The sequence below is a fragment of the Salvia miltiorrhiza genome, chromosome 3 (assembly GCF_028751815.1).
Source record: "Salvia miltiorrhiza cultivar Shanhuang (shh) chromosome 3, IMPLAD_Smil_shh, whole genome shotgun sequence".
NCBI lineage: Eukaryota > Viridiplantae > Streptophyta > Magnoliopsida > Lamiales > Lamiaceae > Salvia > Salvia miltiorrhiza.
Window position 1 is genome coordinate 58502284 of NC_080389.1, and position 27363 is coordinate 58529646.

At 38.4% G+C, this 27363-nt stretch overlaps 5 protein-coding genes across 8 annotated transcripts in view; 2 read left to right on the top strand and 3 right to left on the bottom strand.

Annotated features, from left to right (window-relative positions):
- Positions 1-782: 782 nt before the first annotated feature.
- Positions 783-4430, bottom strand: LOC131014797 (serine/threonine protein phosphatase 2A 57 kDa regulatory subunit B' beta isoform-like). The gene is made up of 2 exons (XM_057942885.1): positions 2612-4430; positions 783-1482 (listed from the first exon to the last, which is right to left on the bottom strand). The coding sequence occupies exons 1-2, from the start codon at positions 3740-3742 to the stop codon at positions 1156-1158; spliced, it is 1458 nt and encodes a 485-aa protein (XP_057798868.1). The 5' UTR covers positions 3743-4430; the 3' UTR covers positions 783-1155.
- Positions 4431-4973: 543 nt separating this feature from the next.
- Positions 4974-14394, bottom strand: LOC131014796 (protein RNA-directed DNA methylation 3). The gene is made up of 19 exons (XM_057942884.1): positions 13975-14394; positions 13357-13604; positions 13115-13270; positions 12782-12940; positions 12572-12655; positions 11760-11827; positions 11325-11675; positions 11189-11240; positions 10902-11060; positions 10661-10804; positions 10482-10584; positions 10236-10382; positions 10105-10159; positions 9932-9990; positions 9748-9814; positions 9096-9132; positions 8962-9010; positions 5827-8418; positions 4974-5199 (listed from the first exon to the last, which is right to left on the bottom strand). Exons 1-18 carry the CDS (start codon positions 14183-14185, stop codon positions 5837-5839), a joined length of 4731 nt encoding a protein of 1576 aa, XP_057798867.1. The 5' UTR covers positions 14186-14394; the 3' UTR covers positions 4974-5199; positions 5827-5836.
- Positions 14395-15710: 1316 nt separating this feature from the next.
- Positions 15711-27363, top strand: part of LOC131014806 (uncharacterized) — an 80438-nt gene continuing 68785 nt past the window's right edge. Inside the window, exon 1 of the mRNA XM_057942899.1 lies at positions 15711-15721. The gene's annotated coding sequence lies outside the window, so the exon portion shown is untranslated. The remainder of the gene's footprint in view (positions 15722-27363) is intronic.
- LOC131014809 (uncharacterized) lies at positions 16460-19468 on the bottom strand. Of its 2 annotated transcripts, none has more exons than XM_057942904.1 (3): positions 19096-19468; positions 18290-18371; positions 16460-17992 (listed from the first exon to the last, which is right to left on the bottom strand). In XM_057942904.1, exons 1-3 carry the CDS (start codon positions 19240-19242, stop codon positions 17826-17828), a joined length of 396 nt encoding a protein of 131 aa, XP_057798887.1. In that variant the 5' UTR covers positions 19243-19468; the 3' UTR covers positions 16460-17825. The 2 variants fall into 2 exon arrangements, with proteins under 2 accessions (XP_057798887.1, XP_057798888.1); XM_057942905.1 differs by lacking the exon at positions 19096-19468 and adding an exon at positions 18590-19075 and having other exon boundaries at positions 17800-17992.
- Positions 19600-24668, top strand: LOC131014803 (developmentally-regulated G-protein 3). 3 transcript variants are annotated; one of them, XR_009098326.1, is made up of 11 exons: positions 19722-19866; positions 20403-20456; positions 20574-20747; positions 21076-21147; positions 21997-22056; positions 22629-22738; positions 23032-23331; positions 23496-23687; positions 23987-24038; positions 24131-24381; positions 24495-24668. XR_009098326.1 is itself a non-coding variant. In XM_057942892.1 (10 exons), exons 1-10 carry the CDS (start codon positions 19825-19827, stop codon positions 24179-24181), a joined length of 1107 nt encoding a protein of 368 aa, XP_057798875.1. In that variant the 5' UTR covers positions 19600-19824; the 3' UTR covers positions 24182-24668. The 3 variants fall into 3 exon arrangements, 2 of the variants coding, with proteins under 2 accessions (XP_057798875.1, XP_057798874.1); XM_057942892.1 differs by having other exon boundaries at positions 19600-19866; positions 24131-24668; XM_057942891.1 differs by having other exon boundaries at positions 23987-24668.

Here is a 27363-nt window from a genome sequence, read left to right on the forward strand (position 1 = left end):
GGATATTTTGTAAATATTAAATGTAAATAAAATTTAAAATATAAACGATAGTTTCCAAAAAAAAGCTAAACACTACAATATTTATGTACAAATAAAAATAGTAGTAAGATCATAATTTTCTTGAACGAAAATAATAATTTTAAACATAATACAAAAATCAAAAAGAAAAAACATAATACAATTTAAGTTACAATTAATACTTCTCGATTAAACACAACTTAAATTTTAAGGTAAGAACAATAAATCTCCATTAACCTATGCAGCCATATTGTGACTGCACACAAACTAGATAAATAGGGGAAAAAAATAGTTTATTTTTAAAATAAAAATAGAAAATTTACCAAAAAAACAGCTACAATATAAATAATATTAGTAAAATAATTAAATTCTTAGCTTATTTATAAACAAATTAAAAAATAGCTCACTAGTATTGATATAGGTAAACCGAGAAGATAAATCCTTAACATTTTACACTTTTTGGGGGGATACGGGGATTGGGGGCACATTTTACACTTTGTTTTGCTTTAACCAAGTTTGAAGTTCTATGCTTCAAGCATCATACCTGTCACTATTTATGAATTTCAGAAGAATAACAGCAATGGGGGCATGCAAGAAAGCATATACATGTGCAGTTCCACTAAACTCAAGTTGAATAGCTTGATTTCTTCCAATCAAATAAAACCATTTATGAATTTCTTCCAATCAAATAAAACTGAAAAAAACCATTATTCCCAAATAAAATGAAGTCACCAATCAAGCTTCTAAAAATCAAAGAAATGCAATTCTCAAAGCAGTATAACAATCATTGATAAAATGCCTAATAGCTTGATTTTTCTGTCTGTTCTTTTAGAAAATACAAAAAATACAAAAACCACAAAACAATTATAGATTACAAAAACTGATCATTATTAGGATGGAAAATAATATGAAATGTTGCAAAGCACAAGCACAACAGGACGGCATTTGTGTGAAACCAAGTAGTGTGTGCTTACCTTCATTTTCCCGGCCTTCTTCCTTCCAATCTATTGGTTTTCCATATGTTGCTCCTACTCCTTGAGAAGTGACGGAATGTCGGGTCCATAGAGCTTGGCCGACTGACTGGGGAAATTGTTTCACAATCCTCAGATGTATGTTTTTAAGTTCCACTAAAAATCACTAAATGACGACCATGTTTTCTTCACCAGTAACTTGAGAAGCAACCTCTTCCAGTTTCTTCCAAGTTAACTCGCGATGCTCTTTAAGTTCTCCAGCTCTTGCTTGTTTTTCATCATGCTGCATCTGACATTCTTCAAATAGCTCGGGATCCATCTCTAGGAACATTCTCCTGACATTGGAGCTCAAGCCAATGATTGCCTGGTTCCAGTGGCCTCGTATGTTCTTTTCTAGTGCATCAAATATGATTGGTAAAACAACGTGCCGATTTTCTGCAATCAGACTTACTATGTGCTCATTGTTCCACCAGAAAAGAGCCCGTTCAGCTACCTATCAAATAGAAAATCATGGCAGTTAATATTAAAGTTTGAAAAAAGAAGATTCTGATGACAGACAGATTGTGCAATCAATAAATTGAAATGATCACAACAATTTTCAGGTTTTTCAAGTCTTGCCAACTGTACAAAGAAGTAAACAATTCAACAGATTCACGACTGCATCAGTTTTTTATAATGCACATGATGTCTCATAACAAGCATTCTCATAAGAAAGATGTCATCTAAGTGAAGTAGACAGCCAAATCACACGCCTCTAAATATGTCCATGCAAGAGAATTAGCTTATAAAGATATTTTAGACCACTATCTCTCAGCTTCGGACCCTTCACATTGTTATATCAAATCTGGCAACCCAGCCAAGAGAGCATAATGCATTGTATAGAATGTATGCGTCATGAAGTTTCTATATTCACTTTTAGAACTAGTAGGGGTGAAAAAGCTTTGATATGTATTAAACGCCTCGCTTATATTAGAACTCAACCAGAAAATTCTAAATTTACCTTCCCCCCACTCGATTATACTCTATTCTTCATATTCCATATATACCTCCAGAACAAACTCCTATTAGAGACAAGTTTTTGATCCTGACTAAAGATTTCTGATAATTCAAAGTGAGGGAGCTGGAAAGAGGGAGCACAATAAAATCTAACCAGACAGAGTAAAAGGGTACTTAAAACTATTTTTATTCACTTTCTGAAATTGGGAAAGACATTATTACAAAAAAAAAATGAACTATATGTACATAACCTCAAATATAAGCCGAAACTTTAGAATTATAAACAGCACCCAAATTCAACAGTAGACTTTATAGATGTCCACTTCAATCCATAAGGAGAGCAAACAAATCCATTACAAGCATCATGATAAGTGACTTATCTCCTTCAGTCTTGAATTTCATATACTTAATCATAATATTCAGCCAAAATGTTGCCTGAGCTTTCATCCACATTGCTTCTTAAACAATAACATTCATTGACCAAACTAAATTCTGGAAAGTGAGAACATTACGGTAGAAAAACAATATATATCAAACGAAAACAAGTTGCAAACCCTTTTTAATTAGATATTAGATAGAAAGTAAGTACATGAAGGCCAATAAAGGGTTCATGATAATCTTAAGACCTGGAAATGTGAGCTAGTGAGGCTTCTTCCAATTTGTCTAAACAGAGGTACCATGCAGCGCTGGAACTCTGCAGACTGTGTAACCTCCAAAATTTCTTCCAGTTCCCCAAGGAAGAGAACCTCCTTGCCACAGTTTGTGACAGGCCAATACTTCAGCACCCCTCTAATAACAGTATCAGCGAGCCTGTAATCCTTCTCAACAAACTGTGTTATACAGTAGGACAATTGCTGATGGTATGAAGAAATACATTTAGGCTTGTGCAACGGAATAAGTGCTCGTACAAGGAACAACTTGTGCTCTTCTTTCATTGGAAGTGCAAACCCATTAATTATACTTCCTAGAATCTCCAATAGCTCACCAATCCCATTGTACCTCTCGGTCTCAAATATGAACCTATAAAAAATGTTGTTTATCGCATTCCTTATAAAGGGTCTATGAACCATAAATCTCCCATATATGCGGTGAAGAATTGTCTTCAAATACTCTCGCTCCCTCATGTCTTCTGAATCAAACAAATCAAGCAATTTCAGTACGAATGAGTGGTCAAGATACTTCTTGGCAATCTTAGTGTCTGTTTCTGATGATACCACATACTTTAAAAGTAAATCATATACAAGTTGCAAGTGAGGCCAGGAAGGGTCCATGAACATCTCATCTTCCTCAGGATCTCCACCCTCTGAGCCAGTGTTCTCATGTGCAGCCGGTGGCAAACACCGGAAAATATTCACAGATATCATCTTGATTAATTCCTCCTGCATCACCTCATTCATTTTACATGATGCCGACTGCACCAAGTCAACGAGTTCTGCCAGTGTTTGCCTCTTGATCTCCTTCTCCCGCTCAGACTTGGTCGGATCAGTGAAATCAAATAGGAAACAACAGATTTGAAGTTTCCGAATGAATAGATTATGCCGGTCAGACATTGGAACATCCCGCAACGTTGGCAAGACCTCAACTGTACCCGGGTTCTGCGGGATGCTGGCAAGGGTCACAGGCTGAGGCGTTGCAGAGGCCAGTCGAGATGCATGATTGACAGTCACACTAGAAGCAGACGATGGGAGTATGGGGGCCTCGATTGCTTCAGATTTCGAAGACTTCCTCTGCCCCCTTTTCATTATCTTGTTCAACATTGTGATCCTAAACCGAAACAAGATAGAGAAACCACACGAAAGAGAGAAATCGAAACAGCCTAAAGCAACCCACTATCACACTACTCCATTCTCCCACCTCCACTCAACTTCACATTTTACTTGCTCTTCCAGTAACTTCCAATAGCAAAGCAATCAAAGCAGTTGGAGGTAAAACTCCGGGACCGCAATCCCAAAACCTAATTAAGGCACGATCAATTACTAAAACTAACAAGTAACAACATAGAAACGCTTCTGCCGTATAAATCAAGTAGAAAAATATGTTCCTCCCTACTTTCCGTGCTTGTGCAAAATCGCAAACGACTCGAGAGAAACAAAATACCAGAGAAATACTTGAGAAATCACGAAATCCAATTAGAAATCCGAAACATACAAATCCGCGAACAAAGCCAGTACTCGATCACCTCTGGCGAACTTAGCAAGCAGTGTCTCGTTACTGAATCGACGAGTTCGAGAGCAAATCGAACTAATTCTACTCTCAAAAGCAGCACAAATCTGGAGGCGGCGGCGGAAGAGAGCAGAAATTGAGAAGAAACCGGTTGCAGGGACAGAAGATTTAGATGAAGAAGAAAAGGATATGATTTGAATTAAGCCACCGCCGATGAGAAAAAAATGAGGAGGAGGGGGCTTAGGGCTTCTTTTTCGATTTTCTTTATCTTAATTATTTATTTATATGGTTTCCATTAAATTTGATTTTCTAAGAAGGCGCCGTCCATGGGCTAAATTGTAATTTCCCCCATTAAATCAACCACATTGTAGTGTATCGGTATCTAATGGCCGCTCGTTCCCATGGTTACCTCATCAGCATTTAATTTCCCTTATATTTTCTCTATTTTCAGATTCCGAGTATATTTATATTAAAAAAAAAAGGAGATGAGAAGTCAAATGTTTGGTACCCCAAAACACATCAATAAGCTTAGATAAATACTCTTAAGTTTTATATATCAAATAGAGAAAATGTATACGGATTCTTTGCACTAAGCCGTACAAGTTGACACAAACAGAGGATCTACATTCAATTATTTCCATAAACTTACAATAATATATGTTAAAAAAAAAAGGGAGCATTAATATAAAATTCTAAAATAAAATACTACACCTTTCACTTTTGGGTGCAGGGTCAAGGGTGAATTTCCTAGAAAGTCATCACACGCAAATACTACATACGTGAATAAGAGAATCAGATATGCATATCATAAATGAAGCAACAGAAGATTAGAAATTTTATCAGAATTATGCATAGATATATTACGCGCACATAATCTTCCATTACCAAAAGGGTTGCGCTGCTAGTCATGAGAATACTAAGCCATGTCCAAATTTCATAAGGCTTAAAAACTAGTCATATTTCCATAACAATAATAACATATTTAGAAGAGAGGTGTATTATTGCCACCACTCCATGATGAGGACATTCCAGCTCTTGCCAGCATCTATACCTGTAGCAAAACAGAAATGCAATTCGTCATAAACGTTATCATCTCAAATTTCATGAGTTGGAACTACCACAAATGGTGTAAACAGATGACTGTTGCAGATTGCTTCAAAAAGAAAAGGATACTGTAGCGCATGCAAGGAGACCTCAAGACTACTCGACCAGGCCAAAGTGAAGAGATGATGATATAACTCAATCAATTGAATCGACACAAAGTAGCACTAGCAAGGAAACAGTTGAGTGTGCAGCAACATTATATCGAATACAGCCACATCGTGAAGCATGACACAATCTATTTGGCAAACCAACTACTTTGCCCACATCGTGAAGCACGACAAAATCTATTTGGCAAACCAACTACTTTGCAAACTCAAAATTGCTACTTGAGCAAATATAATTAAGTAGCTCAAATAAACAAAGCCAAATACAGAATGAATAAAAGAGAAAAGTCATGGTCATAGTATTTGCAGGTACATTAATTATATTTATTTGATTAAAATCATTTTTCAAGTAATAGAAAAGGATACCAAGTTCTTTTGAATTGGAAAATTTCTCAAGAGGAATAGAAAGAAATGCAAGATATGTAAAAAAACACATATAGACTTATTTGCTACATACTCCTTGTGATTACCTCGACATTCTCACCATCCTCCTTTGCCGCTTCCACTTCCACTACCCCAGGTGCTCGTAGCAGCTTTACCCCATGAATCAGATGGTCCTTCATCCTTAGTAGAACTATTAATTGTGGAGGGAGCTCCCCAGGCGCCCGTTGCAGCGTCAGATGGTCCTTCAACAGTAATTTCTGGTTTGTTCCAGCCTCCTGAAGAACTACTATTTACAGGGGGAGCTCCCCAGGAGCTCCCTGCTGCTTTCTCCCTTGTATCAGCTTGCTCTAAAGCTTTAACAGATGGAGTTCCATTATTTGAGGCCGGATTATTATTCCAGCTGCTTGTCTCCTTGTTAGCAGATGCTTTACCCCAGCCACTGCCTCCAGCATCACTTTGCACAGCATCCTTGTTAGAATCATTAGCCTTACCCCATTCCCCAGCTTGAACATTTACCGAGCCCGATGCATCCCCTTTGGACTGGTTCCAACTTGATTGAGTTCTGTCATTCGAGGCCGGATTACTATTCCAGCTGCTCGTCTCCTTGTTAGCAGCTGGTTTACCCCAGCCAACTGATGCTTCCCTTGCTGGAGCAGTAAATGATTCCCAGGCACCGCCGCCAGCATCACTTTGCAAAGAATCCTTGTTACAATCAGTCTTACCCCATTCCCCAGCTTGAGCTTTTACCGAACTTGATGCATCCCCTTTGGATTGGTTCCAACCCTGAGTCTGATTGTTGTCGCTGCCTCTCTGGTTCCAAGTGCCGCCCTGCGATGCATTATCTTTTGGTTGGTTCCAACTTGAACCCCAACTATTTCCACCATCTCCTTGCTTCCAACTGCTAGCATTCCCAGTGCTCTTCCATCCCCCACCATCACTGTTTGAACCCCTACCCCAGCTAGAGGATCTGTCCTGATTTGAATTATCTTCTCTGTCGTTCCAGTCACCTCTTCCTCTGCCTCTAAAGCCACCCCTCCCACGGAAACCCTCTCTGTCAGAGCCACCTCTACCACCATATCCTCCCCTATCAGATCCTCTACCTCCAAACCTGCCTCGGCCACCTCTACCTCCAAAGTCACCACTGTCTGATCCACCTCTACCTCGGAAACCACCACGGTCACCTCTCCCACCCCGACCTCTCCAACCTCCACCTCTTCCACCATCATCTTGATTGTTACGGTCATTAAAACCACCCCCTGAGTTCCAATTGCTTTTACTACTCCAAGTACCATCCTGGTTCCCACCAGATTCAGATGTGCCAAATTTTTTTGACCAGTTGCTTTGACCCCATCCAGCAGATGAACCTTCGTTACTCTTCCATCCAGCAGATGAACTGCCATTATTTTTCCATCCAGTAGATGAATCGTCATTATTCTTTGCAACATTCCATGAACCACTCGACCCATCTTTTCCATTGCCTGCAGAACTCTGATTCCAACCACTATTTTCCTCGGAAGCTTTCTGACTGCCCCAGTTATTTTCTTTGCTCAAACCAGACGACTGGTTCCCATCCACAGAAGTGGCTGCGGCATTCCAGGAAGAATTGTTATTTTCATTTGGCTTCTGCAATTTGTCCCAACTACTGCCACCACTACCAGCTGCACCGGCTTGTTCATTTGTATTGGATGATCTACCCCAACCAGATGAATCACCACTGTTGGAATCTTTCGAAACATTCCAGCCACTAGGCTTACTCCCTTCAGGATTTGTACTACCCCACTCCTGCCCACCACCATCCTTATTTGCATTAGATCCTCGATTCCATGCTGATTCCTCGCCCTTTTCAGACTCATTTTTTTTTCCCCATCCATCATTACCCTTACTGCCCTCATCAGACACGGAATTTCCCCAACCACCTGCTGGGTTGCTGCTCCAACTTGCAGTTTTCCCAGCATCATTTGACCCACCAAATTGACCTTCTTTACTCCAGCTACTTGACTGATCCTGATCAAAAGATCTTCCCCGACCATAATTATCCCTTCCTCCTCGGCGCCCTCCTCGGCCGTTCCTTCCCCCTGAACCACGGCCCGAATCAAATGTCTTTGGACTTCCCCAGCTCATTTCTTGGCATGCATCCTCTTTCTTGCCCCATGAGGATCCACCATCTTGCTTGCTCCATGAAGTTGTGCCCTCTGATTTCCCCCATGATGACTTACTGTCCTGCTTAGGCCAAGAAGTTCCACTATTAGCACAAACAGAACTAGGTTTAGCCCAACTGTCGTTCTGGTTGTTCTCAGCAACATCATCACCTCCCTTTCCAGTAGTCCAGCCTTTTGTCTGACTGTCTTGCTTATCAGCAGCTGACACTGCCCAACCAACTGCATCGACATTTGATGTGCCACCTGCACTACCCCATGCACTTGTTTCAGGTTGATCGAGATCTCCATCAATCTGTTTCCCTGATGAAACTCCAGCCTGCCCCCAGACTACTTTACTAGCAGAAGCATCACCTCCACTATTCCACTTTTCTGCAGCTTTTCCCCAAGAATCATCTTTTAATGCTTCACCAGAACTGACTAATTGGGGCTCAACAGGTTTGCCCCAGCCTGTGTTGGCTGCAGCTGCACCCCATGAAGAACTCTGGTTCGGGGTCTCTTTTAGTTGCCAAGAAGACTCATCTGCAACAGATTGAACACAAAGCGTGAACTAAAAGCATTGATATCAGCCAATCACATACTCCTATTAAGCACATTCCATTTAAACTATGACAGAAGGAAGGAAGCAACCTTCAGTTAGGACCAGACGCCTGACAGGAGAAAAAATTAAAAAGGATCGCTCACGATTGTAACCACAAGAAAAACTGATTGTCATGAACTACTGAACCTGCTCAATTAGCTGACATCCAGATATGCAATAGAGTTTTTTCTGAATATGCCAGAAGCAATTCTACCTGACTTTATTATTTCATTTACTTGCCATTGGGATGTTAGATAAAGTATTTGAGTGTGAATAAATCCCAATACCTAACAGACTTTTTTATCATTTATAATGTCTCACTTACACAGATTTCTCATGCCTAATTGAATATGTTCAACTTAAACTCCACTGAAGAGATGTGGGCCTCTTAGTCTCTTACTAAGAGTTTGAGTTAGAACTTCAAAATCCATGACCAAGTTTGAAAAAAAGAAATGAAGTTGGCTATGCTATAACATTAAAAATACCTTTCTTAGGATCATCAGCAGGATCACCAGAACCAGATTCCTTTGGTACCTGTAAAATGAACAGCAATCAATCATTCAATGGCCAAAATTACACGTACTTGTTTTGAAAATAAAGATAAAATACTCCAACTCACAGAGACATCAGATGAAGGAACAGCAGACCACGAAGACCTGAGAGGAAATGCCATTGTTATTAGCTTAGTGCAGGTACAAAATAACCAAAAAGGACAAACTAGATGCAGTTTCTTCAGAGATTTTGTCAATATGAAAAAGTGCAAATAAAAATCAGTTCTAACTTGGTTGTTTTCCACTGCAAATACATTTTCTCCAGTTATTCCATCTTCTACTTTCAGTGATATTTCTTGAATTATTAAACAAATATCAACTCTAGACATCTTTCTAGAAGTTCTAAAACGCAGTTTTATCATTCTTGTACGTGCAGATGGAACAATATCCACTTTTATTCAGTATGTAATTACTCTACAATGACTCAACTAGTAAATTAGCACTCTCAATACAGTCTCTGCTCAGCCCTAAGCACAATATAATATTAACACAACTTGCCGCGACATTTAAGACCAGCCCTAAGCAAGATATATCACCATAGCAAAACTTTATTAATGGTGCGCTCTTAGCTTGAAACACTTCTACTCAGTACGTAAACCAAAGCAAAATACAGGATTTAGTTAACTCAACTTTGCGAGAGAGATATGCACACTTGAGATTAGTTACACAGATATCACATAGATATAGAAATTAAGGATATGTGTAAATTAGGCTCTTAACCTTTCCACAGATCCGCCTGCGTTCCATTTATTGTCCTCTGTTGACAATGCTGCCGCGTCCATCCAGTCTTCAGAACATACAGGTATTGTGCCGCAGATGGTGACAAAGGGTACAAAAGTAAATGTTACAAGAAAGCAAAAGACATACAATGTACAAGTCATCTACAACAACAAAATAAACTTACCTCTTGACCCGTCCTGTCCTCCAAGAAAATCAAATGGTTTTACAGACCCAGAATCCTCTCTGTTTAGAAGCACCAAACCAAATTAGGGTAGTTCATAAAACACACACACACACACACACTAATTCATATTAGAAACATCAGAATTATTTGAGGTTAAAAAGAGTAGATGGTACCCCTGGGCGCTGGCAGGATTCCTTTCACGAACTTCAGACAAGTGCTCACTTTTCACTGAAAATAGAAGACGCCTTTAGATTGAAGATCAGTGTTACATCAATAACATGGATCCAAGTTTCAGCCATCATACCAGTAATAATTTTATGCTTAGAATCCAGTTTCACTGTGACATCAGAGCGACGAACAGCCAACACTCGACAAATATAACCCTTTAAAGGGCCAACACGAATTCTTAATGACTGGCCGACAGAAAACATCTCATTATCATCCCGTGAAACTGCATTGATAACAGTGTGAGAACCCAATGGACAGATGTTAATTATGTTAAAACTACGAAGCAGGCTAAGTAAAGTACAGAGGTCAATTTCCAACATACAGTTTCTTTTGTTATCCTTCTCTTGCAAAGATTTATTGGGAGACAGTGGAGATTTCGGGGAAGACGTCAAATCTGCAAAGCCTGAAGGTACTGGCTCACCTTCCTGAAACCAAAAGACAAGTGTAAGTATTGAAGGTAAAGCAGCAAGATCCTGCTTCAGCAACAGTATCTGTACAAACCTGTTCATTTGGGTCATCACCAGAAAGATTGACTTTCTCGCATACTTGTGCTTTGATGCATGTATAGCCATTATTCTCCTGTTCACTCTCGTTATACAAAAACAGTACCCCTTTATAGATCTTTTTAATGATACCTTGTCTACCCTGCAATTCATTATTTTAATAAATAAATGCTTACAGTGCCACATAAATTCCAACAGAATAGCAATTCAATATATCTAGTTGGTAAATACTGCTAAACCTTCAATGGACCATCCAAAACACGAACTTCATCATTGATAGTTACAGTATTTGAGTGCTGATCCAACACAGTGAATAATTTCCTATCAAAAGATGCAATTCTCAGCTCACTTTGTTTAACAGTGACAACTAGTGGTCCTTCAGAACCTTCTTTTATGACCTGAAACATAAAGAGGGAGCATAAGAAGGTGCAGAAAAGGCCGAACACACGAGGCTGAAAGCACATACAGAAAGACCAAAAGAAAAGTCCTGAGAGACAAAGGTTAATGAATTATGCTAAGCAAAAACCTTGACAGTATCATCCTTCTCTGTGTCAATCACAACACCAAAATCCTTCCGGCTGCCAAAACAGTTGAGAACAAAGCATGTCAAAGGACGCACAAGTTAAATCCATCACGTTGCAGGATAGTATTCAGAGATCTACCCAAAAAATACAAGGTCGTGCAATTCAAAATTATTTTCGGGATTGGCACTAGAGGATCCCTCTGATTTCCCACCGGACCCACCCCCTTTGTCAGGCTTAATACGTTTGACTTCCTTTTTCTTCTTTTCACCAAAAAGTTGGGAAAGCCACTGTACATCAGTAGATTCATCCTTCTTTGCTGGCTCAAACTTCAAGAGCTCATCTTCAGTAGGCTTTATACCCCAAAAACTCAATGAGTCTATTGCTATCTTTTTGTACAGATAGCCATCATTCAGCATCATTCCATCAAGAATCTCAAACATCTTGCCAGTATCACGGTCTCGCCGACTTTGAATAAGGGGGCGGAACTCCCTGAATGTACAAGAAGAAACAAGTCTCACAAACAAGAAGAAAGATTACAGAAAATATTTGAGGAATTGGTGCTCAGCGAATTACTCAAGCTCGCTATGGGTAATCAGCCTCTGTGCAGGGATTGCTGTCCTTTTAGCAGGAATTCCTCCACCCTACGAAACATATTAAACACATGAGAAAATACACGCAGTGGATTTCTGTTAGAATTATAATTATGCACAGCAAAAGAACAGAAACTCAACTACACAAGTGAGTATTTTCCTCCACAAATACTATATGGCATACTGAAACAACAAATGAAGAAAAATGCACCAAAAAAGAAAAAAGAGAATTACATTACTTATCATTTGGAAGACAAACACACCCCAAAAGGAAGAAAAGTAAAATTTTCTAATGATTACAAGGAAACTGAAATGGAGTTATGGAAAAGAATGTGAAATCAAGTTCAGATATCAGATGCATTACTCAGATCACCAAATTTAGCAATATTGACTATTAGACTGAATAAATGGGTACACACTTTTTACAACCAACAAGAGATGGTTATCATAGGATATGAAAGCAGTTGGAGATTTAGAACATCAGCTAGTTTGTTTCCTCAATTAGCTCCTAGTAAAAAAATTCAAAACAAATGAGCTTCACACAAAAACTATCAAAAAGAGACAGATTAGATTTAAAAAAAAGGTACTAAATCATTAATGTCTAGAAAATGGAGAAGCTATTTGGTTTGTTCAGAACATGGGCACTCTTTAAGAAAATGCCTACACATGGACATATCACATATCCGCATATTATATATATATATATATATCTTGTGTGTGTGTGTGTGAATCAAAATATTAGAGAGGAGCAATATCTCAGTGCACACAAAACTTAGTGTAAAAAAATCATCTTACAAATTTTTCAGCCATTGATTTTAAATCTATCCTTGGTATCAGTTTCACAGTGACTTTCTTCCGTTCCTCATTCACATGGACAACCTGTAAGCAGTATGAGTAACATTGCAGAAATTAGCTTTACTAAAAGATAGAAAGTGGCACATTCAATAGATACTAGACAGTAACCAAGAAAAATTATATAGTCAATCAATATGGGAAATATCGTACCTCTGCCAGATCACCTTTATATCTCCCATTCTTCACACGGGCCCAATCGCCCTCTGATATTGCACTAGACTTACTTCTGACTGATAATAAACGAGAGATTTCGTTACTCGGAACAGCTGTGACTTTACTTAAATATATTGTGGAAAGACCTTTACATGCCTGTGTTTTAAGAAGGGTGTCAGATATATAGGCAAATACATGCATGTACAGGCATAAGCCATACAAGTGCATGCATGGCCCACAAATGCTACACTGAACTGATGTAGATAAACAGAAAGCCAAAACAAACACCACATAATCGAAAGAATTGTAGAAAAAGAGCAAGAAGAAAACCTCGTAGATATCATTTTGCTTCTCAGCTTCAATAATGATAAAACCCTTTAAATGATCAAGTGCACATGCAGATATTATCTGCAGCTTATTTTGCAAGTATGCCAAGTCCGCATATTTTTGCATAAGACACAATGCTGAGTATCTCTCTCGCCCAACCTAGGCAGAAATGGAAGCAAAAATACAGTAATAAGTAATAAGCTCATAAAAATATATAATGCAACACCAAACATGACAAAATCTACCATGCATTTGACTTTCCATATTGTTGGATCCATGGCAGATGGCACATATACGCTGTCAATGGAATTTTTCTGATCATAACCATCTTCTGCATAAGTAACAAAACTAGATCCAGGTTTGTATCTCTCTTCCATCATTCTATCGTACTCTTCCTCACTCATTGCTTCTTCTTTAACATGCTGAAGGTTAGATGCTTTCCCAGGATCATTGTTCACTTTCACCTCAGAGCCAAGATGATCTTCAAACAACTCTGTTAGAACCACATTCCCAATGCAATGGAGGTTAATCAAAACTCACATGCATCAATATCGACACAACTAAAAATCCATTTCAAGTCAAAAAAACTAAAATCCATTTCTCTTCAGGTAAAAGTTTGAACTCCAAACTTACAATTATACCCAGGAATTACCTTTATTTCATGGAGCATGCACCCACAACACAAACACAAAACGAAACACTAAAACCCTAAAAGGAGTTATACTAAGAAACCCACATTTTCGTCAATTCGCCTAGAGAACGCAAAACCACACGAAAACAAGCAAATGCAGCACTGAAAAGACAACCAAGTAACAGAAATTCATGTCTCATCTTTCAAGGGGTTCTTCTCGACAATCAATTACCACTATCGTAGCCGGAATCATCGCTGGAATATTCGCTGGAATCCTCTTCGGCGTCGTCCTCGTACGCCGAATGATCGATAAACCGAATCGCGCCGGGGCTCTTCCGTTTCCGCCCCGTCTTGTCATCGTCGCCTCCTCCGCGGCCGTTCCGCTTCCTCTTCCCCTTTCCACCGGCATCAGTTACCTTCTCTTTACCCTTAGCTGAAACCATTCCGATTTCTTCAGAATTTCACCCCAATCTTCGCTATTTATTTAGAAATTTGTTGGGAATTTCTCATGTGCGTTTCTAGAGAGAGAGAGAGTTGAGAGTGAGTGAGAGAGTCGACAATATTTGAGATGAATTTCAGTAAAAAAACAAAAAACAAAAAACAAAAAACTGGTAGGATAGTCGATACCCTTTCCACTTGGCGCAAGAAAAAAAAAAGAAAAAAAAAACGATAGAACTTTTTTTTTTGAAACGAAAACGATAGAACTTTTTGAGAGGCCAAATTCTACTCCCTCCATCCACAATTTAAAGTCCACGGAGACTAAGAAAGTTGAAAATGGTGATGTGGATGAAATAAAAGGGTAGTTGACTAAAGTGATAAAGTAGTTGACTAAAGTGTTAAAGGTGTTGTGTGGTGGGTCCACTAGTGATAAAGTGTAATAAATATAGAATATAAAAATAATAAAGGTGTTGTATGGTGGGTTCATTAGTGGCAAATGGTAGTAATTTTAAATAAAGATGGAGGGTAAAAAGGTACAAATAGCAGAATAGGGCTTTAAATTGTGGACAAAAATTTAAGGGGAAGTAGGGCTTTAAATTGTGGACGGAGGGAGTATTTAATTGGTAAGACTAAAGATGGCAAAAAATTGGAGTGGATCGAGCCCATGATACATAGATTCTCTAAAAATTGTGCCAGATCGAGTAAACAATCTGTCAGGCAAAAATAAATGAAACCCAACAAGCTTTACCGCAAAAAGTCCGGGTCGGACCGGGTTCGCAGGGCCGATGCGAATTTTCATCAAGCCTTAATATCTTTGGGCCCAATCCGATCTGAAATCAAACTGACCCATCATGCCTAACTTGTTTGAGGGATCAAAATCATGAAATATTGATCTAATTTTATTTTTTTTTGAAACCGAAATATTGATCTGATTATGTGCATATCATATGTAAAATTTCCTAGACACTAAAATCCGATGTTTAGTTAGGTGCTAAATTTATTTGTAATTTTACGAGATTACATGTGGAAATGGATGAGCACATAGCAAAATTTAAAAAGTTGTAGTGATGAACAGTTAGCGGTACTGTATCAAATAAAAAATAATTCAAATTTGCAATTCTAGAAAATTAAAAAATAAAGTCATTGGGCTAATCATCGTATTGCAAGATCTTTCATTTGTTTTTGTTAATTTCAATTTATTGTATTTTGGTTGATTTTTACAAGTTTTAATTAGGATTGGTTATATATTGAACATTTACTTTCGGTGAATAATTGGATGGGACTGAAATAAATAATTTATTACAATATTGAATTTATTCATAAATATAAATTATATAATTGGCCCCGAGTCGGAATCATGATTTTTTATTACTACATAGAGTTTATTCTTGTATAAAGTATTCTAATAGGGGATTTGTACAGTACTAATATTTCTATCGACATAAACATTACATCATTTCCCTTATTACGAATATAAAAGGGATTAAAATTAGCAAATCCAATTTTGTAAAAGTAAGCTTGTATATAATAGTAAAATATTTATACAATAAAACAAGTATTGACAATAAAGGTTCAAACGAAACAAACACAAATAATAAAGTAAGAAAATTTGGGTGGTACGGTTTTCAGCATTTCCATGCTTCATGCAACAGAAGTATATGAATTGTGTTACCATCGTTGAATACACGCAGCCAATGCCAGTTTCAATCTCACATCACTCTTGGGGGCTCGATATCCACATTTCATGGCGATGACTGATGAAGGATATGAAAATGCCAATTGCTTACTCAGCCAATGAATGATGAAAATACACCGCAACAAATTATATTGGAAGTGTCATGGAAGCAATAATACCTGAACAATCTTATCATTGTTGAGGTAAGCATTATGAATGATGGAGTCACGATGAGATAGATAGGACCAAAATTTTAATGAATTTTATTTCAATAAGATAATGTGCACCCAAAAACGCGTTCATTTATTTCAATAAATAAATACGCAGAAAAATGAGAAAAAAGAAAAGAAGGATTTAAAGAGTAAAATTTTATTTATCCTTCCATATTTCCATAATAAATTTACAACCAAAGAGAACGCTCGCTAAAAAAAAGGCTCTAATGATAAGGAACAACCAACTACAGACAACTCTCCCATAAGATTTTCTGCACAGCTGCATATTCAAATGTTATCTAGAAACTCAGCCACACCCTCAGATACACATTACATACTTCAACAGTAACACAGATTAAGATTTAGGAAGACAAAATTACCCAACGATGGAATTAGGACAAGCAAGGTAAATGAGCTTAAATCATAACATTAAGTCATAAATACATCACAGTTCAAAAGAAGAGTCACACTACAAAAGGGTGAAATCTTGTCCACTATCAGAACTCTTGGAGAATCACCCCACTAGTAGGAGCCGAGGCCCGTGGGGGAGGCGTAGAAATCGAAGTATACTGGGCAGAAGAAGGTTATGTTCGAGGGGTAGCTTTGGGTGGCGGATGGTTCATCTCGACTGCACTATTGTCTATTGGGCTCTTTTGGGATCTCCAAAGAAGAAATCCATAGCTTGCTCCAGAACACGCACCCACCACTCATCATTCACAGGTAGGCTGTTATCCACACCCAAACATTCCATCAGACCTGTCTCATCGATTTCATCTATGAGCGCATGAAAGTCTAATTTGGCTATTTGTTCAGATGAGGCCCCCACTTGTGCCACAACATTCTTCCCGATATCCTCCGCCAAGAAGCCAATAGCTGGCTTCAGATGTCTCAAGAATGCCGGAGACTTATGGTAAGCCCCCAACATCTTAGCATGAAAGATCTGAAAAAACAGCTGACCTTGTTTGCTAAAGAAATAATCACGGCAGAGGTTTCCGGCCCCATTGAAATAGGATTGTTCGGCGGCTACTACAGAAGCTGCCCTCTCATTTGCAAGTTTTTGTTTGTAGTGGGCTTCCAAGCGCATCAGCTCCTCCATGTGATTACGCCTAACTCTGTCCAATTCCATTCTAAGGGAGGCTTCCACTTCCGCGCGGAAAGTCTCTTCTTTCCTCAGCTCCGTCTCCGCTGCACTTAACCTCTTGGTTGAGATGACCAGCTCTCTGTCTCGAGATTGCAAGGCCCTACGTGCCTCCTCGAGATCCTGTTCTATCTTGTCAAAATTATTCAATCTCTCCACCACCTCAGCAAAATGAAAGCAGGTCTGCAAGAATGAAAGCAATTAGTAGTGAATTACTCAAGAAGAAAGTAATGGAGGAATGATGACCTTATAAGGAATATACTCACATAGGTTAAGCTCTTCGACAGATTGTCACGAAGACTCTCTGTCTTGACATTGCTCCGGGTTTCCCGCTCCTCAGCAGTACCAAGAGATGAGAGAAATTGGAAGCACTCTTTCCCTGTAAGAGTGCTCAGAGGTTTGACCTCTGTGGACAGTTCCTCCGCGATCCCAGGAGAAGTCGTTTTGCCTTTGGTGATGGCCGCCTTGTCCTTGGCAAAAGCGGGTTGGGACACAGGGGCTTTGTCTTTTGATAAAACTCCCTCCCTTGAAGAGGGGGCCTTCTTGGGAGCATCCTTCGGAGTCTCCTGGGGGAAAGGCTCAGTTCTACTCTTCTTCGGAGCAGATTCCCTAGAGGCGACTCATTTCCATTTGGGAGGAAGAGTTTGGGAGACAGTGGGAATAATCGTTGGTGGAACCGATCGGATGAGTTCCGCATCTGTTGCAGCTGTAGAGGGAGCTGAAGCACCCTTTATCGCAGCCTTCACGGGTTGGCCTCGGAGGTTGGACATATTCTGCCATGGTATTCCTGGATGGTATAAAAAGAAAAAAGAGAGCTTAGTGTCATTCGAAGAGTAGAACATATATACACACACAATAAAAGAGGAAAGGAGATAACAAAAAGAGAAGGATGTGAATATGCATAAGCATTTCGCGCTGACTCTATTATTTCATTTATTTGACATTGGGATGTTAGGTAAAGTATTTGAGAAATTCAAATATCGAACAGACATTTCTTGTCATCTATGTCTCACTTAGATTTTTCATGCTTAAAAAATTTAATATCTTCAACTTAAATTCCACTGAAGAGTTGTGGGCCTCTTACTAAGAATTTGAGTTAGAACTTGAGAATCCATGACAAAGTTTGGGTTAGGATCATCATCACCATAACCAGATTCCTCGGGTACCTGTAAAATGTACAACAATACAATTATTCAATGGCCAAAATTACACACATTTGAAAATAAAGATAAAATACTCCAATTCACAGAAAGGAGCAGCAGACCACGAAGACCTGCTAGGAAATGCCATTGTTATTAGCTTAGTGCAGTACATACAAACTAGACACAATTTCTTCGGAGGTTTTGTTTATTATGAAAGAGTGCAAATAAAAATCAATTCTAACTTGGTTGTTTTCCGTGTTGTTGGATCTTTGGCAGATGGCACACATACGCTGTCAATGTTGGATCCAGGTTTGTATCTCTCTTTCCCAGGATCATTGTTCACTTTCACCTCAGAGCCACGTTCATCTTCAAACAGTTATGTTAGAACCACATTCACAATGCAATGGAAGTTATTGAAAACTCACATGCATCAATATCAACACAACTAAAAATCCATTTCAACTCAAAAAAGCTAAAATCCATTTCTCTTTAGGTAAAAATTTGAACTTCAAATTTACAATTTTACCCAGAATTACCTTTATTTCATCGAGCATGCACCCACAACCCAAACATAAAACGAAACACGAAAACCCTAAAAGGAATTATACTAAGAAACCCACATTTTCGTCAATACGACTAGAGAACGCAAAACCACACGCAAAACAAGCAAATGCAGCACTGAAAAGACAACCAAGTAACAGAAATTCATATTTCATCTTTCAAGGGGTTCTTCTCGACAATCAATTACCACTATCGTAGCTGGAATCATCGCTGGAATCCTCTTCGGCGTCGTCCTCGTACGCCGAATGATCGATAAACCAAATCGCGCCGGGGATCTTCCGTTTCCGCCTCGTCTTGTCATCGTCGCCTCCGCCGCGGCCGTTTCGCCCGGCATCAGTTACCTTCTCGTTACCCTTAGCTGAAACCATTCCGATTTTTTCAGGATTTCATCCCAGTTGTCGCGATTTATACAGAAATTTGTTGGGAATTTCTCATGTGCGTTTCAAGAGAGACAGAGAGTCGATACTGAGTGAGAGAGTAGACAATATTTGAGTCTTTTGAGATGAATTTCAGTTAAAAAAAAAAAAGATGAAACCAATAGTTTGCACCATGACACCAACCTCATCTCTCGCAGCGCAAGTCAAACGTCATTTCACATTTGCACTTATAAAAAGATGAAAATTTGTCTTCGAAAAATATGAAAATTAAAACATTGGGCTGGCCCTGATAGGGAAGCATTTGATCTTTTTATTTAACGGCCCATAAAGTACACCCAAATCCAAGTTGGACCCGTGACCGGCCCATCAATAAACAATTCGAGTTTCCAGAATTCTCTCCATTTTTAGGGCCTGTTTGGGTAAAATTTGATGTACATTTTGTTCATTCTCCCCCCTTTGAGCTCCTGCGAAATACCGGTTACGGATTCTCGCTCCCAATCTAACGCCGTCGTTTTTAGAGGTTATCGCTCTCAGCAAAAATGGCGACAATTATGCAGAAAATCAAGGACATCGAAGATGAGGTGATTAGGAAAATTAGTGCACAAGAAGTTATTTAGGAGTACTGTTGTGTGTTCATCGTCGATTTTGCTTGATTGCTTGTTCTAAGAAGTTCGGTGTCTTAAGGAACTTCCGAGTATTTATTTATTTTTTTTTTTTTTTTAAAGAAAGAATAGTTGGTGCTCCAAGTTCAAAATGGATTATGTTCGGAATGGTTCGGAAAAATTTATGTAAAGTATTTCTTATTTTCTTATGTGTTTTAGCTGACTGGTTGATTATTGTTCTCACAAAATCATGTAGCAGTTGGAGTGAATACTGTTTGAGATTGATTGATTTTTTTCTTTTTGTTTTGGAGTTGAACGATTATGCTATGCAGCAAGGTGTACAGTAGTGTATGTATACTTGGAGCATTGGTTACCTGAGAATATTTGTTAATTGTTTTGCCTTCGTGGTTGGGAAGTTCGAATCATTCCTCTAGTGCATGCTTATTAGATTTGATTCACTAGAAATACTCAGTGGTTTAGGAGTGTTAATGATTTTTTTTTAAAACCTGTTGCAGATGGCAAGAACCCAGAAAAACAAAGCTACTGCTCATCATCTTGGCCTGTTGAAGGTAAGCACCAACACATTTATTGGTTCTCCCTCTCCTGGTATTTTGCAGGCATTTCATCGGTGTTTGTTTAATTTTGAACTTGCTAATTGCTTTTTGTGAATGCTTGATCTGTTTTAGGCAAAACTAGCAAAGCTTCGGCGGGAAATTCTCACACCAACCTCAAAGGGAGGTGGTGGTGCTGGAGAAGGTTTTGATGTAACAAAAAGTGGTGATTCAAGAGTTAGGCTTGTGGGCTTCCCTTCAGTTGGGAAATCAACACTTTTAAACAAATTAACTGGCACTTTTTCAGAGGTCCATAATTTTTGAATGTTGTTATTGGATTTCTTGCTTTACATTATTTGTGAAACAAACACGCTTTCTGTAAATTAATGACGGTTTTGTTGTATTCCACTTGATGATGTAGACTTAGTAGCTAATGAATCATTACTAATGGTATTATGTCTATACTAGAAAGTTGGAATTACATCTTCCTTAGTATAAAGATGTACAGAAACAATATATAAGGCATGTTTGTCTGATCAAAAGAAATACACCTGGAATAACAAAACAGAACAGATTTGATTCAGTTGCTAAAGCTCCAATGGGTTTCCTTTACCCATTTTTCTCTCTTGAATTGCAGGTTGCTTCATATGAATTTACTACTTTAACTTGCATTCCTGGTGTAATCACATACCGAGGAGCCAAAATTCAGGTATTATCATCACCAGAACTAAGGTTCTTGTTATCTTGTAAACTGAGAACATGGAATTTTGTTTTTTGTAAAAATACCTATGTTGCTTGGCCTTTGGGCATGCTGTTGCTTTTATGAGGATTTCACTCTAGTTAATTTTTCTGCATATAGTTCACAAATGTTATATTCTGCACTCTGTAAAGGAACTTTGATAGTGAACTGAATATTTGTAAGTAGAGGTGTCAATAAGGCCTGGCTCTTGGGACTATGTTCTTTTTTGTTATTAATTTTTTTATTGTATTTGGTTACATCATTACTATTGCCAAGACACCTTATCTTGTTAATAAGCACTACTTCTTCTCCTAGAATAGATGAAACCTTGTTCAACATTGAGCTGTTATATCTAGAGACGAACAAACATGTGTGTGGGTCTAAAGATCAAATTTTGGTCGTGTGTATGTGTGTGTGGTTCAAATTAAATCAAACTTGTGGAAATTTATGTTCTTGTTTGGTTGTCATAAAAAAAGAATAAACAGTATCCACTTGTCCTCTGCCTTTAATTATGATCCTTGATAGGGCACGGTGTTGTAGTCTGATGCATAAAACATTATCTCTTATTGTAAGTTCTTATTCACTTGGTGCTTGCCTTTTTCTTCCTGCAATTAGGTCAACAACCACTTTGACAATTATAAATTTATAATAAGAAATATATGCAATTCAAAACTCCATGAACGGGTATAAATTAGATAAAAAATTTCTGCTCTAATTACTCTGCTTTGGCTGTTGTAGAATTGCTTTGAATGTCCTGAGAAAGCTCTCTGAATGTAAATCTTCTAATACTCTAATCTATTGTTTTCATGCCTCCAACAGCTCCTAGATCTTCCTGGTATTATTGAGGGTGCCAAGGATGGAAAGGGTAGAGGTAGGCAGGTAATATTCAACTGGCACTCATGAGAAGTTTGATTTTTGGTGCTTATTACTATCTTTTTGTGGAGCTTTCATGCAATTCCTTGAAGTTGGGCATCTGATATGCTGACAAACTTAATCATATCCAATCTTCCATCATAGTATTCTTTTTTTAAACTGTAGTGTATCTTAAGTAACGTTTTAGCTCAGAATATCCTGCTTTGGCTATGTAAGCTGAGTTCCTGCACTTTCTTTCTAATATACCGGGATATTCTTCATGCTGCTAGAGAAATAAGAAGACCACCGAGTGATGATGTGAATCTGAATTAAAAGTACAGCACAAGAAATTAACACTACACAATTTCTTAGCGCTTCATTATTCATGTGATCCCTATTGCTAATAGTTCTCTTATTTAGGCCATTCAGATATTCTTTTTTTCAAGCCTATTGCATTCCAATCTATTATAGAGTTTGACCAGTTATTCATGTTCCTGTTATTGTTTTTTCAACACCTTGCTGACCAACATGATGTACTCATGGACATGGTCTTGATGCTTATTATTTCATTAATGATTGAATCTGGTCTCTTAAATCAGGTTATCAGTACTGCCCGGACATGTAACTGCATCCTCATTGTCTTGGATGCAATAAAACCGATTACTCATAAACGTCTAATAGAGAAGGAGCTTGAGGGATTTGGCATAAGGTAACATGTGAATTATCGACCTGCTCTATTTTTCATGGAGGTGTTTATTACCACCTTGTAACCTGCTACAACATACTGTATAATCTATTGATTGCATGCTAGTCACAAGACGTGTGTGACTTGTATGCTTATATTGTGCTATCTTGTGCAAGATGTAGAATATATGTTATAGTAACTTTTTAATGAATGCTCAACTTGTTTTTAGTTGCTGATAAATGTATATGAATATTTTTTATATTATTTTGCCTTCCCTTTACAACTACACACTTTTGTTTCCTGTTCTCTGGTAATAGATTAAACAAGGAGCCACCGAATCTCTCTTTCCGGAGGAAAGATAAGGGTGGGATCAATCCTACATCCACAATTAACAACACAAATCTTGACATCGACACAGTGAAAGCAATTTGTGGAGAATATCGGATACACAATGCTGATATCAATCTCCGATATGATGCAACAGCAGATGACCTCATAGATGTCATTGAGGGCAGTAGGGTATACATGCCTTGCATTTACGTTGTGAACAAAATTGATCAGATTACACTTGAAGAGCTGGAGATTTTGGACAAACTTCCACATTATTGCCCAATCAGGTACTTCCCCGTCCAATTTTTGTCGGTGGTGTACTTATTCAATTCATCTTGGGTTCCACCTTAATTTAACAATAATATAAATCTCATTTTGTCCAGACTCCTTAGGTTTTTTGTTTTTGTTTCTGTTTCATATGTTCATGTGATGTGCAAATGAATTGCTACAGTGCTCATTTGGAATGGAACCTTGATGGCCTTTTAGAAAAAATCTGGGAGTATCTCAATTTAACTCGCATATACACAAAGCCCAAGGGGATGAATCCCGACTATGATGATCCTGTCATATTGTCATCAAAGAAAATGACAGTGGAGGACTTCTGTATTATAATCCACAAGGACATGCTGAAGCAATATAAATAGTAAGTTTCGAACTCTCAACAACCTGGGTGCTCTAGAGTTGATTGCCCCCCTGCCTAACACACCATTAATTGTGCACAAATTGACTTGATTGTTCAGTTTTTCTGTAGTAGGGGGCTTTGAATCCTTAATCATTTTCAGCATGTAGTTTTTTTTCCCTTGGGTGTCAGGGGAGAGAGAGAGGGTGGGGTGGGTGGGGGACATCAGCATCAATGTGGAATTTTCTTGTGTTGAAATTCTCGAACTTTTCCAATATCAGGTTATAAATATATACTGACTGAGTTTGTTTACTAAATTGTAGTGCATTGGTTTGGGGTTCAAGCGCGAAACACAAGCCCCAGAGGGTCGGGAAGGTAAGTTCTATAGAACTCTTAAATGTCCGTCTCTCCTTCATCAGTACAGTTTGCCAATATCTTTACTAATATCCGACTGCTTTATCTACCAGGAGCATGAACTGGAAGATGAAGATGTTGTGCAAATCATCAAAAAGGTTTAATCTCCAAACGTCGTCAAATCAAGTTACCACCTGATGCACGTGGTGAGTCCTCTAGCACTGAACTTCAAGTGTTCATTAATTGCATAGCAAGTGGAACTGGATGGTAGACGGTATGGTCTGTAATTTTAGTTGTTCCTGATAATAGATTTTGAGGGTCTTTGCTATCGTTGGTCCCCCTCCTAATGATTTTACCATTACATGTATTTATTAGAGGACTGTGCTCCAAGATATAACCAGAGAAAGTTTTGTTATTACTGTCTGAAAACGATTCTAGTTTGAGTGTGTTTAGCATCCACTCTCCCATGGCTTGAAGACGTTCCATCCACATTGTATTAGTACAAGGTCGTGCTATAGTCGTGTGTGTTTAGTTAAGTCGATGCTACCCGAACTGGTATGAGGTATCTACCTGGCCTATTGGACATTGAGATCTGTGAACATTTGCATATGATATGCTCGTTGGCATAGTTATCTTGTTTGCCCATGTATAGATTATTGCTTACACATGATTTTGACTATTGGTGAGCACGATGCATGTCACTTGCTCATTGTCTACATTGGAACAAATTCAAGAGAGTTCGTACAGTGTGCAAGATGCAGATTTCGAGAAGAGAATAAAAATTATAAACGAACTAATGAAACTATAAATACATAACTATTACAAAGAAAGGAGGCTATTATAACACATGCATAGTGGAAATGCAGTAAAATTCAGAGAAGTAGAAAGAAGTAGGGATAAACATTGAGACTGTCTCTCACATCAACATTGGCAGCGTATGATTCATAGTCTGCGCAAGTTGCAAGTGAATGGTTACAAGTTTCAAGTTGTAAATTAGATGAAAGTGACAACGTATTTAGTTTAAGGATCTCCGTCTCCGTAATGCAACAAGAGACGAGAACTAGTTCCGATCAGCCTAACGCCCCTTTCTCGTGTCGAAACAATTGACTGATACATTAAACACAACTTTTCCAGTGTTGCCATACGAGTCCGAGATGGGACTAAGGGGGGTGTATTCGTTGTGGAATTTGATGAATTTCTATGGATTTTAAAAGTCTGGGTGTATTCGTTCAAGACTTTTAAAAGTCTGCAGAAATCTGGGTGTATTGGTTCAAGACTTTTAAAAGTCCATATTAATCTGGGTGTATTCGTTCAAGACTTTTTAAAATCCATACAAATCTAAGTGTATTCGTTATTCCATTGACTTAAAATTCAGAATGACTTTCATGGATTTCATCCAAAAAATACACACGAAGAAATCTGGTCAAGAACCACGAGAATTGAAATCCATGAAATTTTAAGCGAGCGCTGAGTTCCAGCGCCCGTGGCCAAGAAGCCAGCGAGCGCTGGAACTCAGCAATCGTTGAGAGTCCAACGAGCGCTGGGTGCTCTGTTAGTTAATTTGTTGCCCTGCATATATCAGCCCTTCTCATTTCCCCATTTTCCTATTTCCTTGTCTTCGCATAAAATATCACACCATTATACATTACCGCGCCACATATATACTTGCATGAACATAGCCGGAGGAATCCCACATTTTGGAAAATTCTTGATTTGTTTTCATTTTGGAAGATGAAGTTTGGGAAGAGTTTGAGCAACCAAATTGAGGAGACGTTGCCGGAGTGGAGGGACAAGTTTTTGTCGTACAAGGAGCTCAAGAAGCGGCTCAAGCTGATCGAGTTGAATCCGCCGGCCGGAGCAGGCGCCGGGGAAGAGAGGCCTCAGAAGAGGCGGAGGATGGAGGAGACCGGCCGAGAAGAGGATGCCATGACGGAGGAGGAGGCGGATTTCCTCAAGCTTTTGGAGGATGAGCTCGACAAGTTTAATGCCTTCTTCGTTGAGAAGGAGGAGGAGTACATCATCCGATTAAAGGTACTTTATTCTCCGATTATTCCTGTTCATCTTCGTTTATAGTTGAATTCGACGTTGCCTTTTTCGTTGCCCTATTTTTCAATTTTGATGTCATTTTGTCTTTTTCTTCGGTGATAATGATTCATGATGAATGTAAATATGTTATGCTAACCAAAGTGACGAAATAGTAGTAATTGTAAGATCAATTTTGTCTGCGAGTCGAGCTGAATGCATTGATAGTTATGCAATACTTCTGTTGCTGATTTTAGTTGTTCTACTTGTATTGAAACAAACCAACAATTCTGCGTGATAGTGTGGCACTTTTGGGTAGTTCTGTACAATTCCCCATGATTTTTCAACCAGTCCCCACCATCTGTTAATTTATTCCCTGCAAATGAATGGAAAATAAGTACCTACATAGTGAAGCTCACAAGCTTACTGCCTTCAACGTACCCAACAGCGAGCGCTCGCTGGAACTCAGCGGTCGCTGGGTTTCCAGCGGGTGCTGGGACTCCGCGGGCGCTGGGTCTCTTCTAGCGGGCGCTGGTTCTCCGCGGGCGCTGGTTTCATGGAATTCAATTCCAAAATTATCCCGTAAAGTCTTCGAAAATCAGTGAAAATCGGGGTGAAATCCAACCACGAATTCTTTGAAAGTCGTCTGGAATCTATGTGAATTCCATGGAATTTAAATTTCATGGACTTTTTAAAGTCTGTGGAAATCCACAACGAATACACCCCCCTAAAGTTCAACCTCAAATTAGTGAGAATGGAATAGATTTTAGTCCTCATTGATGGCTGGCCATACAAGTGTAAGATGGGATAATTTTAGACCGTGTTCCCTATAGATTAAAAACCGTCGGTTCCGGGCCTTAATTGGCGATTTATAATTCATCGAGGAGGTGAATCATGACCTACCCATCAAAATATTTAAGCAATTCCAGGCTAGGCCCAAAATCGACGGTTCAAGTTCCAGGCCGAGCTGTCGATTTCAAGGTCTGAACTAGCGGTTTTCATATTTTTTATATATATATTTAGTTTGAGAATATACTTTGCATGTCATTTAATTTAATTTGTAAATAAAATAAAATTATATCACTCAACTATAATAAAATTCGTATTATTATTAAATTCAAAGTAAATACTTACAAATTACAATATTAAAATTACAAAATTTAATAAGTAGAACAAAAAAACATATTATTTTTACTTTGCATTCTTTTTACAATTATACGACGACAAAAGAACAAACTATAGTGAAATCTTCCGACGACCTCCCATGAACGTAGATCATTTGATCAAATCATATAAATATTGATGTTTTTTATCTTTTTATTTA

What these genes read in the sequence shown, in the direction of transcription:
- LOC131014796 (XM_057942884.1), bottom strand. Translation starts at nt 14,185, where the DNA reads ATGGTTTCAGCTAAGGGTAAAGAGAAGGTAACTGATGCCGGTGGAAAG. An exon ending in AGCAAAATGATATCTACGAG is followed by an intron (nt 12,941 to 13,114) that starts GTTTTCTTCTTG and finishes CTTAAAACACAG; the next exon opens with GCATGTAAAGGTCTTTCCAC. An exon ending in ATAAAGGTGATCTGGCAGAG is followed by an intron (nt 12,656 to 12,781) that starts GTACGATATTTC and finishes TACTGCTTACAG; the next exon opens with GTTGTCCATGTGAATGAGGA.
- LOC131014803 (XM_057942891.1), top strand. Translation starts at nt 19,825, where the DNA reads ATGGCGACAATTATGCAGAAAATCAAGGACATCGAAGATGAG. An exon ending in TCAAGGACATCGAAGATGAG is followed by an intron (nt 19,867 to 20,402) that starts GTGATTAGGAAA and finishes AACCTGTTGCAG; the next exon opens with ATGGCAAGAACCCAGAAAAA. An exon ending in CTTGAGGGATTTGGCATAAG is followed by an intron (nt 22,739 to 23,031) that starts GTAACATGTGAA and finishes CTCTGGTAATAG; the next exon opens with ATTAAACAAGGAGCCACCGA.
- LOC131014809 (XM_057942904.1), bottom strand. Translation starts at nt 19,242, where the DNA reads ATGCCGGGCGAAACGGCCGCGGCGGAGGCGACGATGACAAGACGAGGC. An exon ending in TGATTCCAGCTACGATAGTG is followed by an intron (nt 18,372 to 19,095) that starts GTAATTGATTGT and finishes TACATTTTACAG; the next exon opens with GTACCCGAGGAATCTGGTTA. An exon ending in AGTTCTAACTCAAATTCTTA is followed by an intron (nt 17,993 to 18,289) that starts GTAAGAGGCCCA and finishes TATACCATCCAG; the next exon opens with GAATACCATGGCAGAATATG.
- LOC131014797 (XM_057942885.1), bottom strand. Translation starts at nt 3,742, where the DNA reads ATGTTGAACAAGATAATGAAAAGGGGGCAGAGGAAGTCTTCGAAATCT. An exon ending in TCACTAGCTCACATTTCCAG is followed by an intron (nt 1,483 to 2,611) that starts GTCTTAAGATTA and finishes TCTATTTGATAG; the next exon opens with GTAGCTGAACGGGCTCTTTT.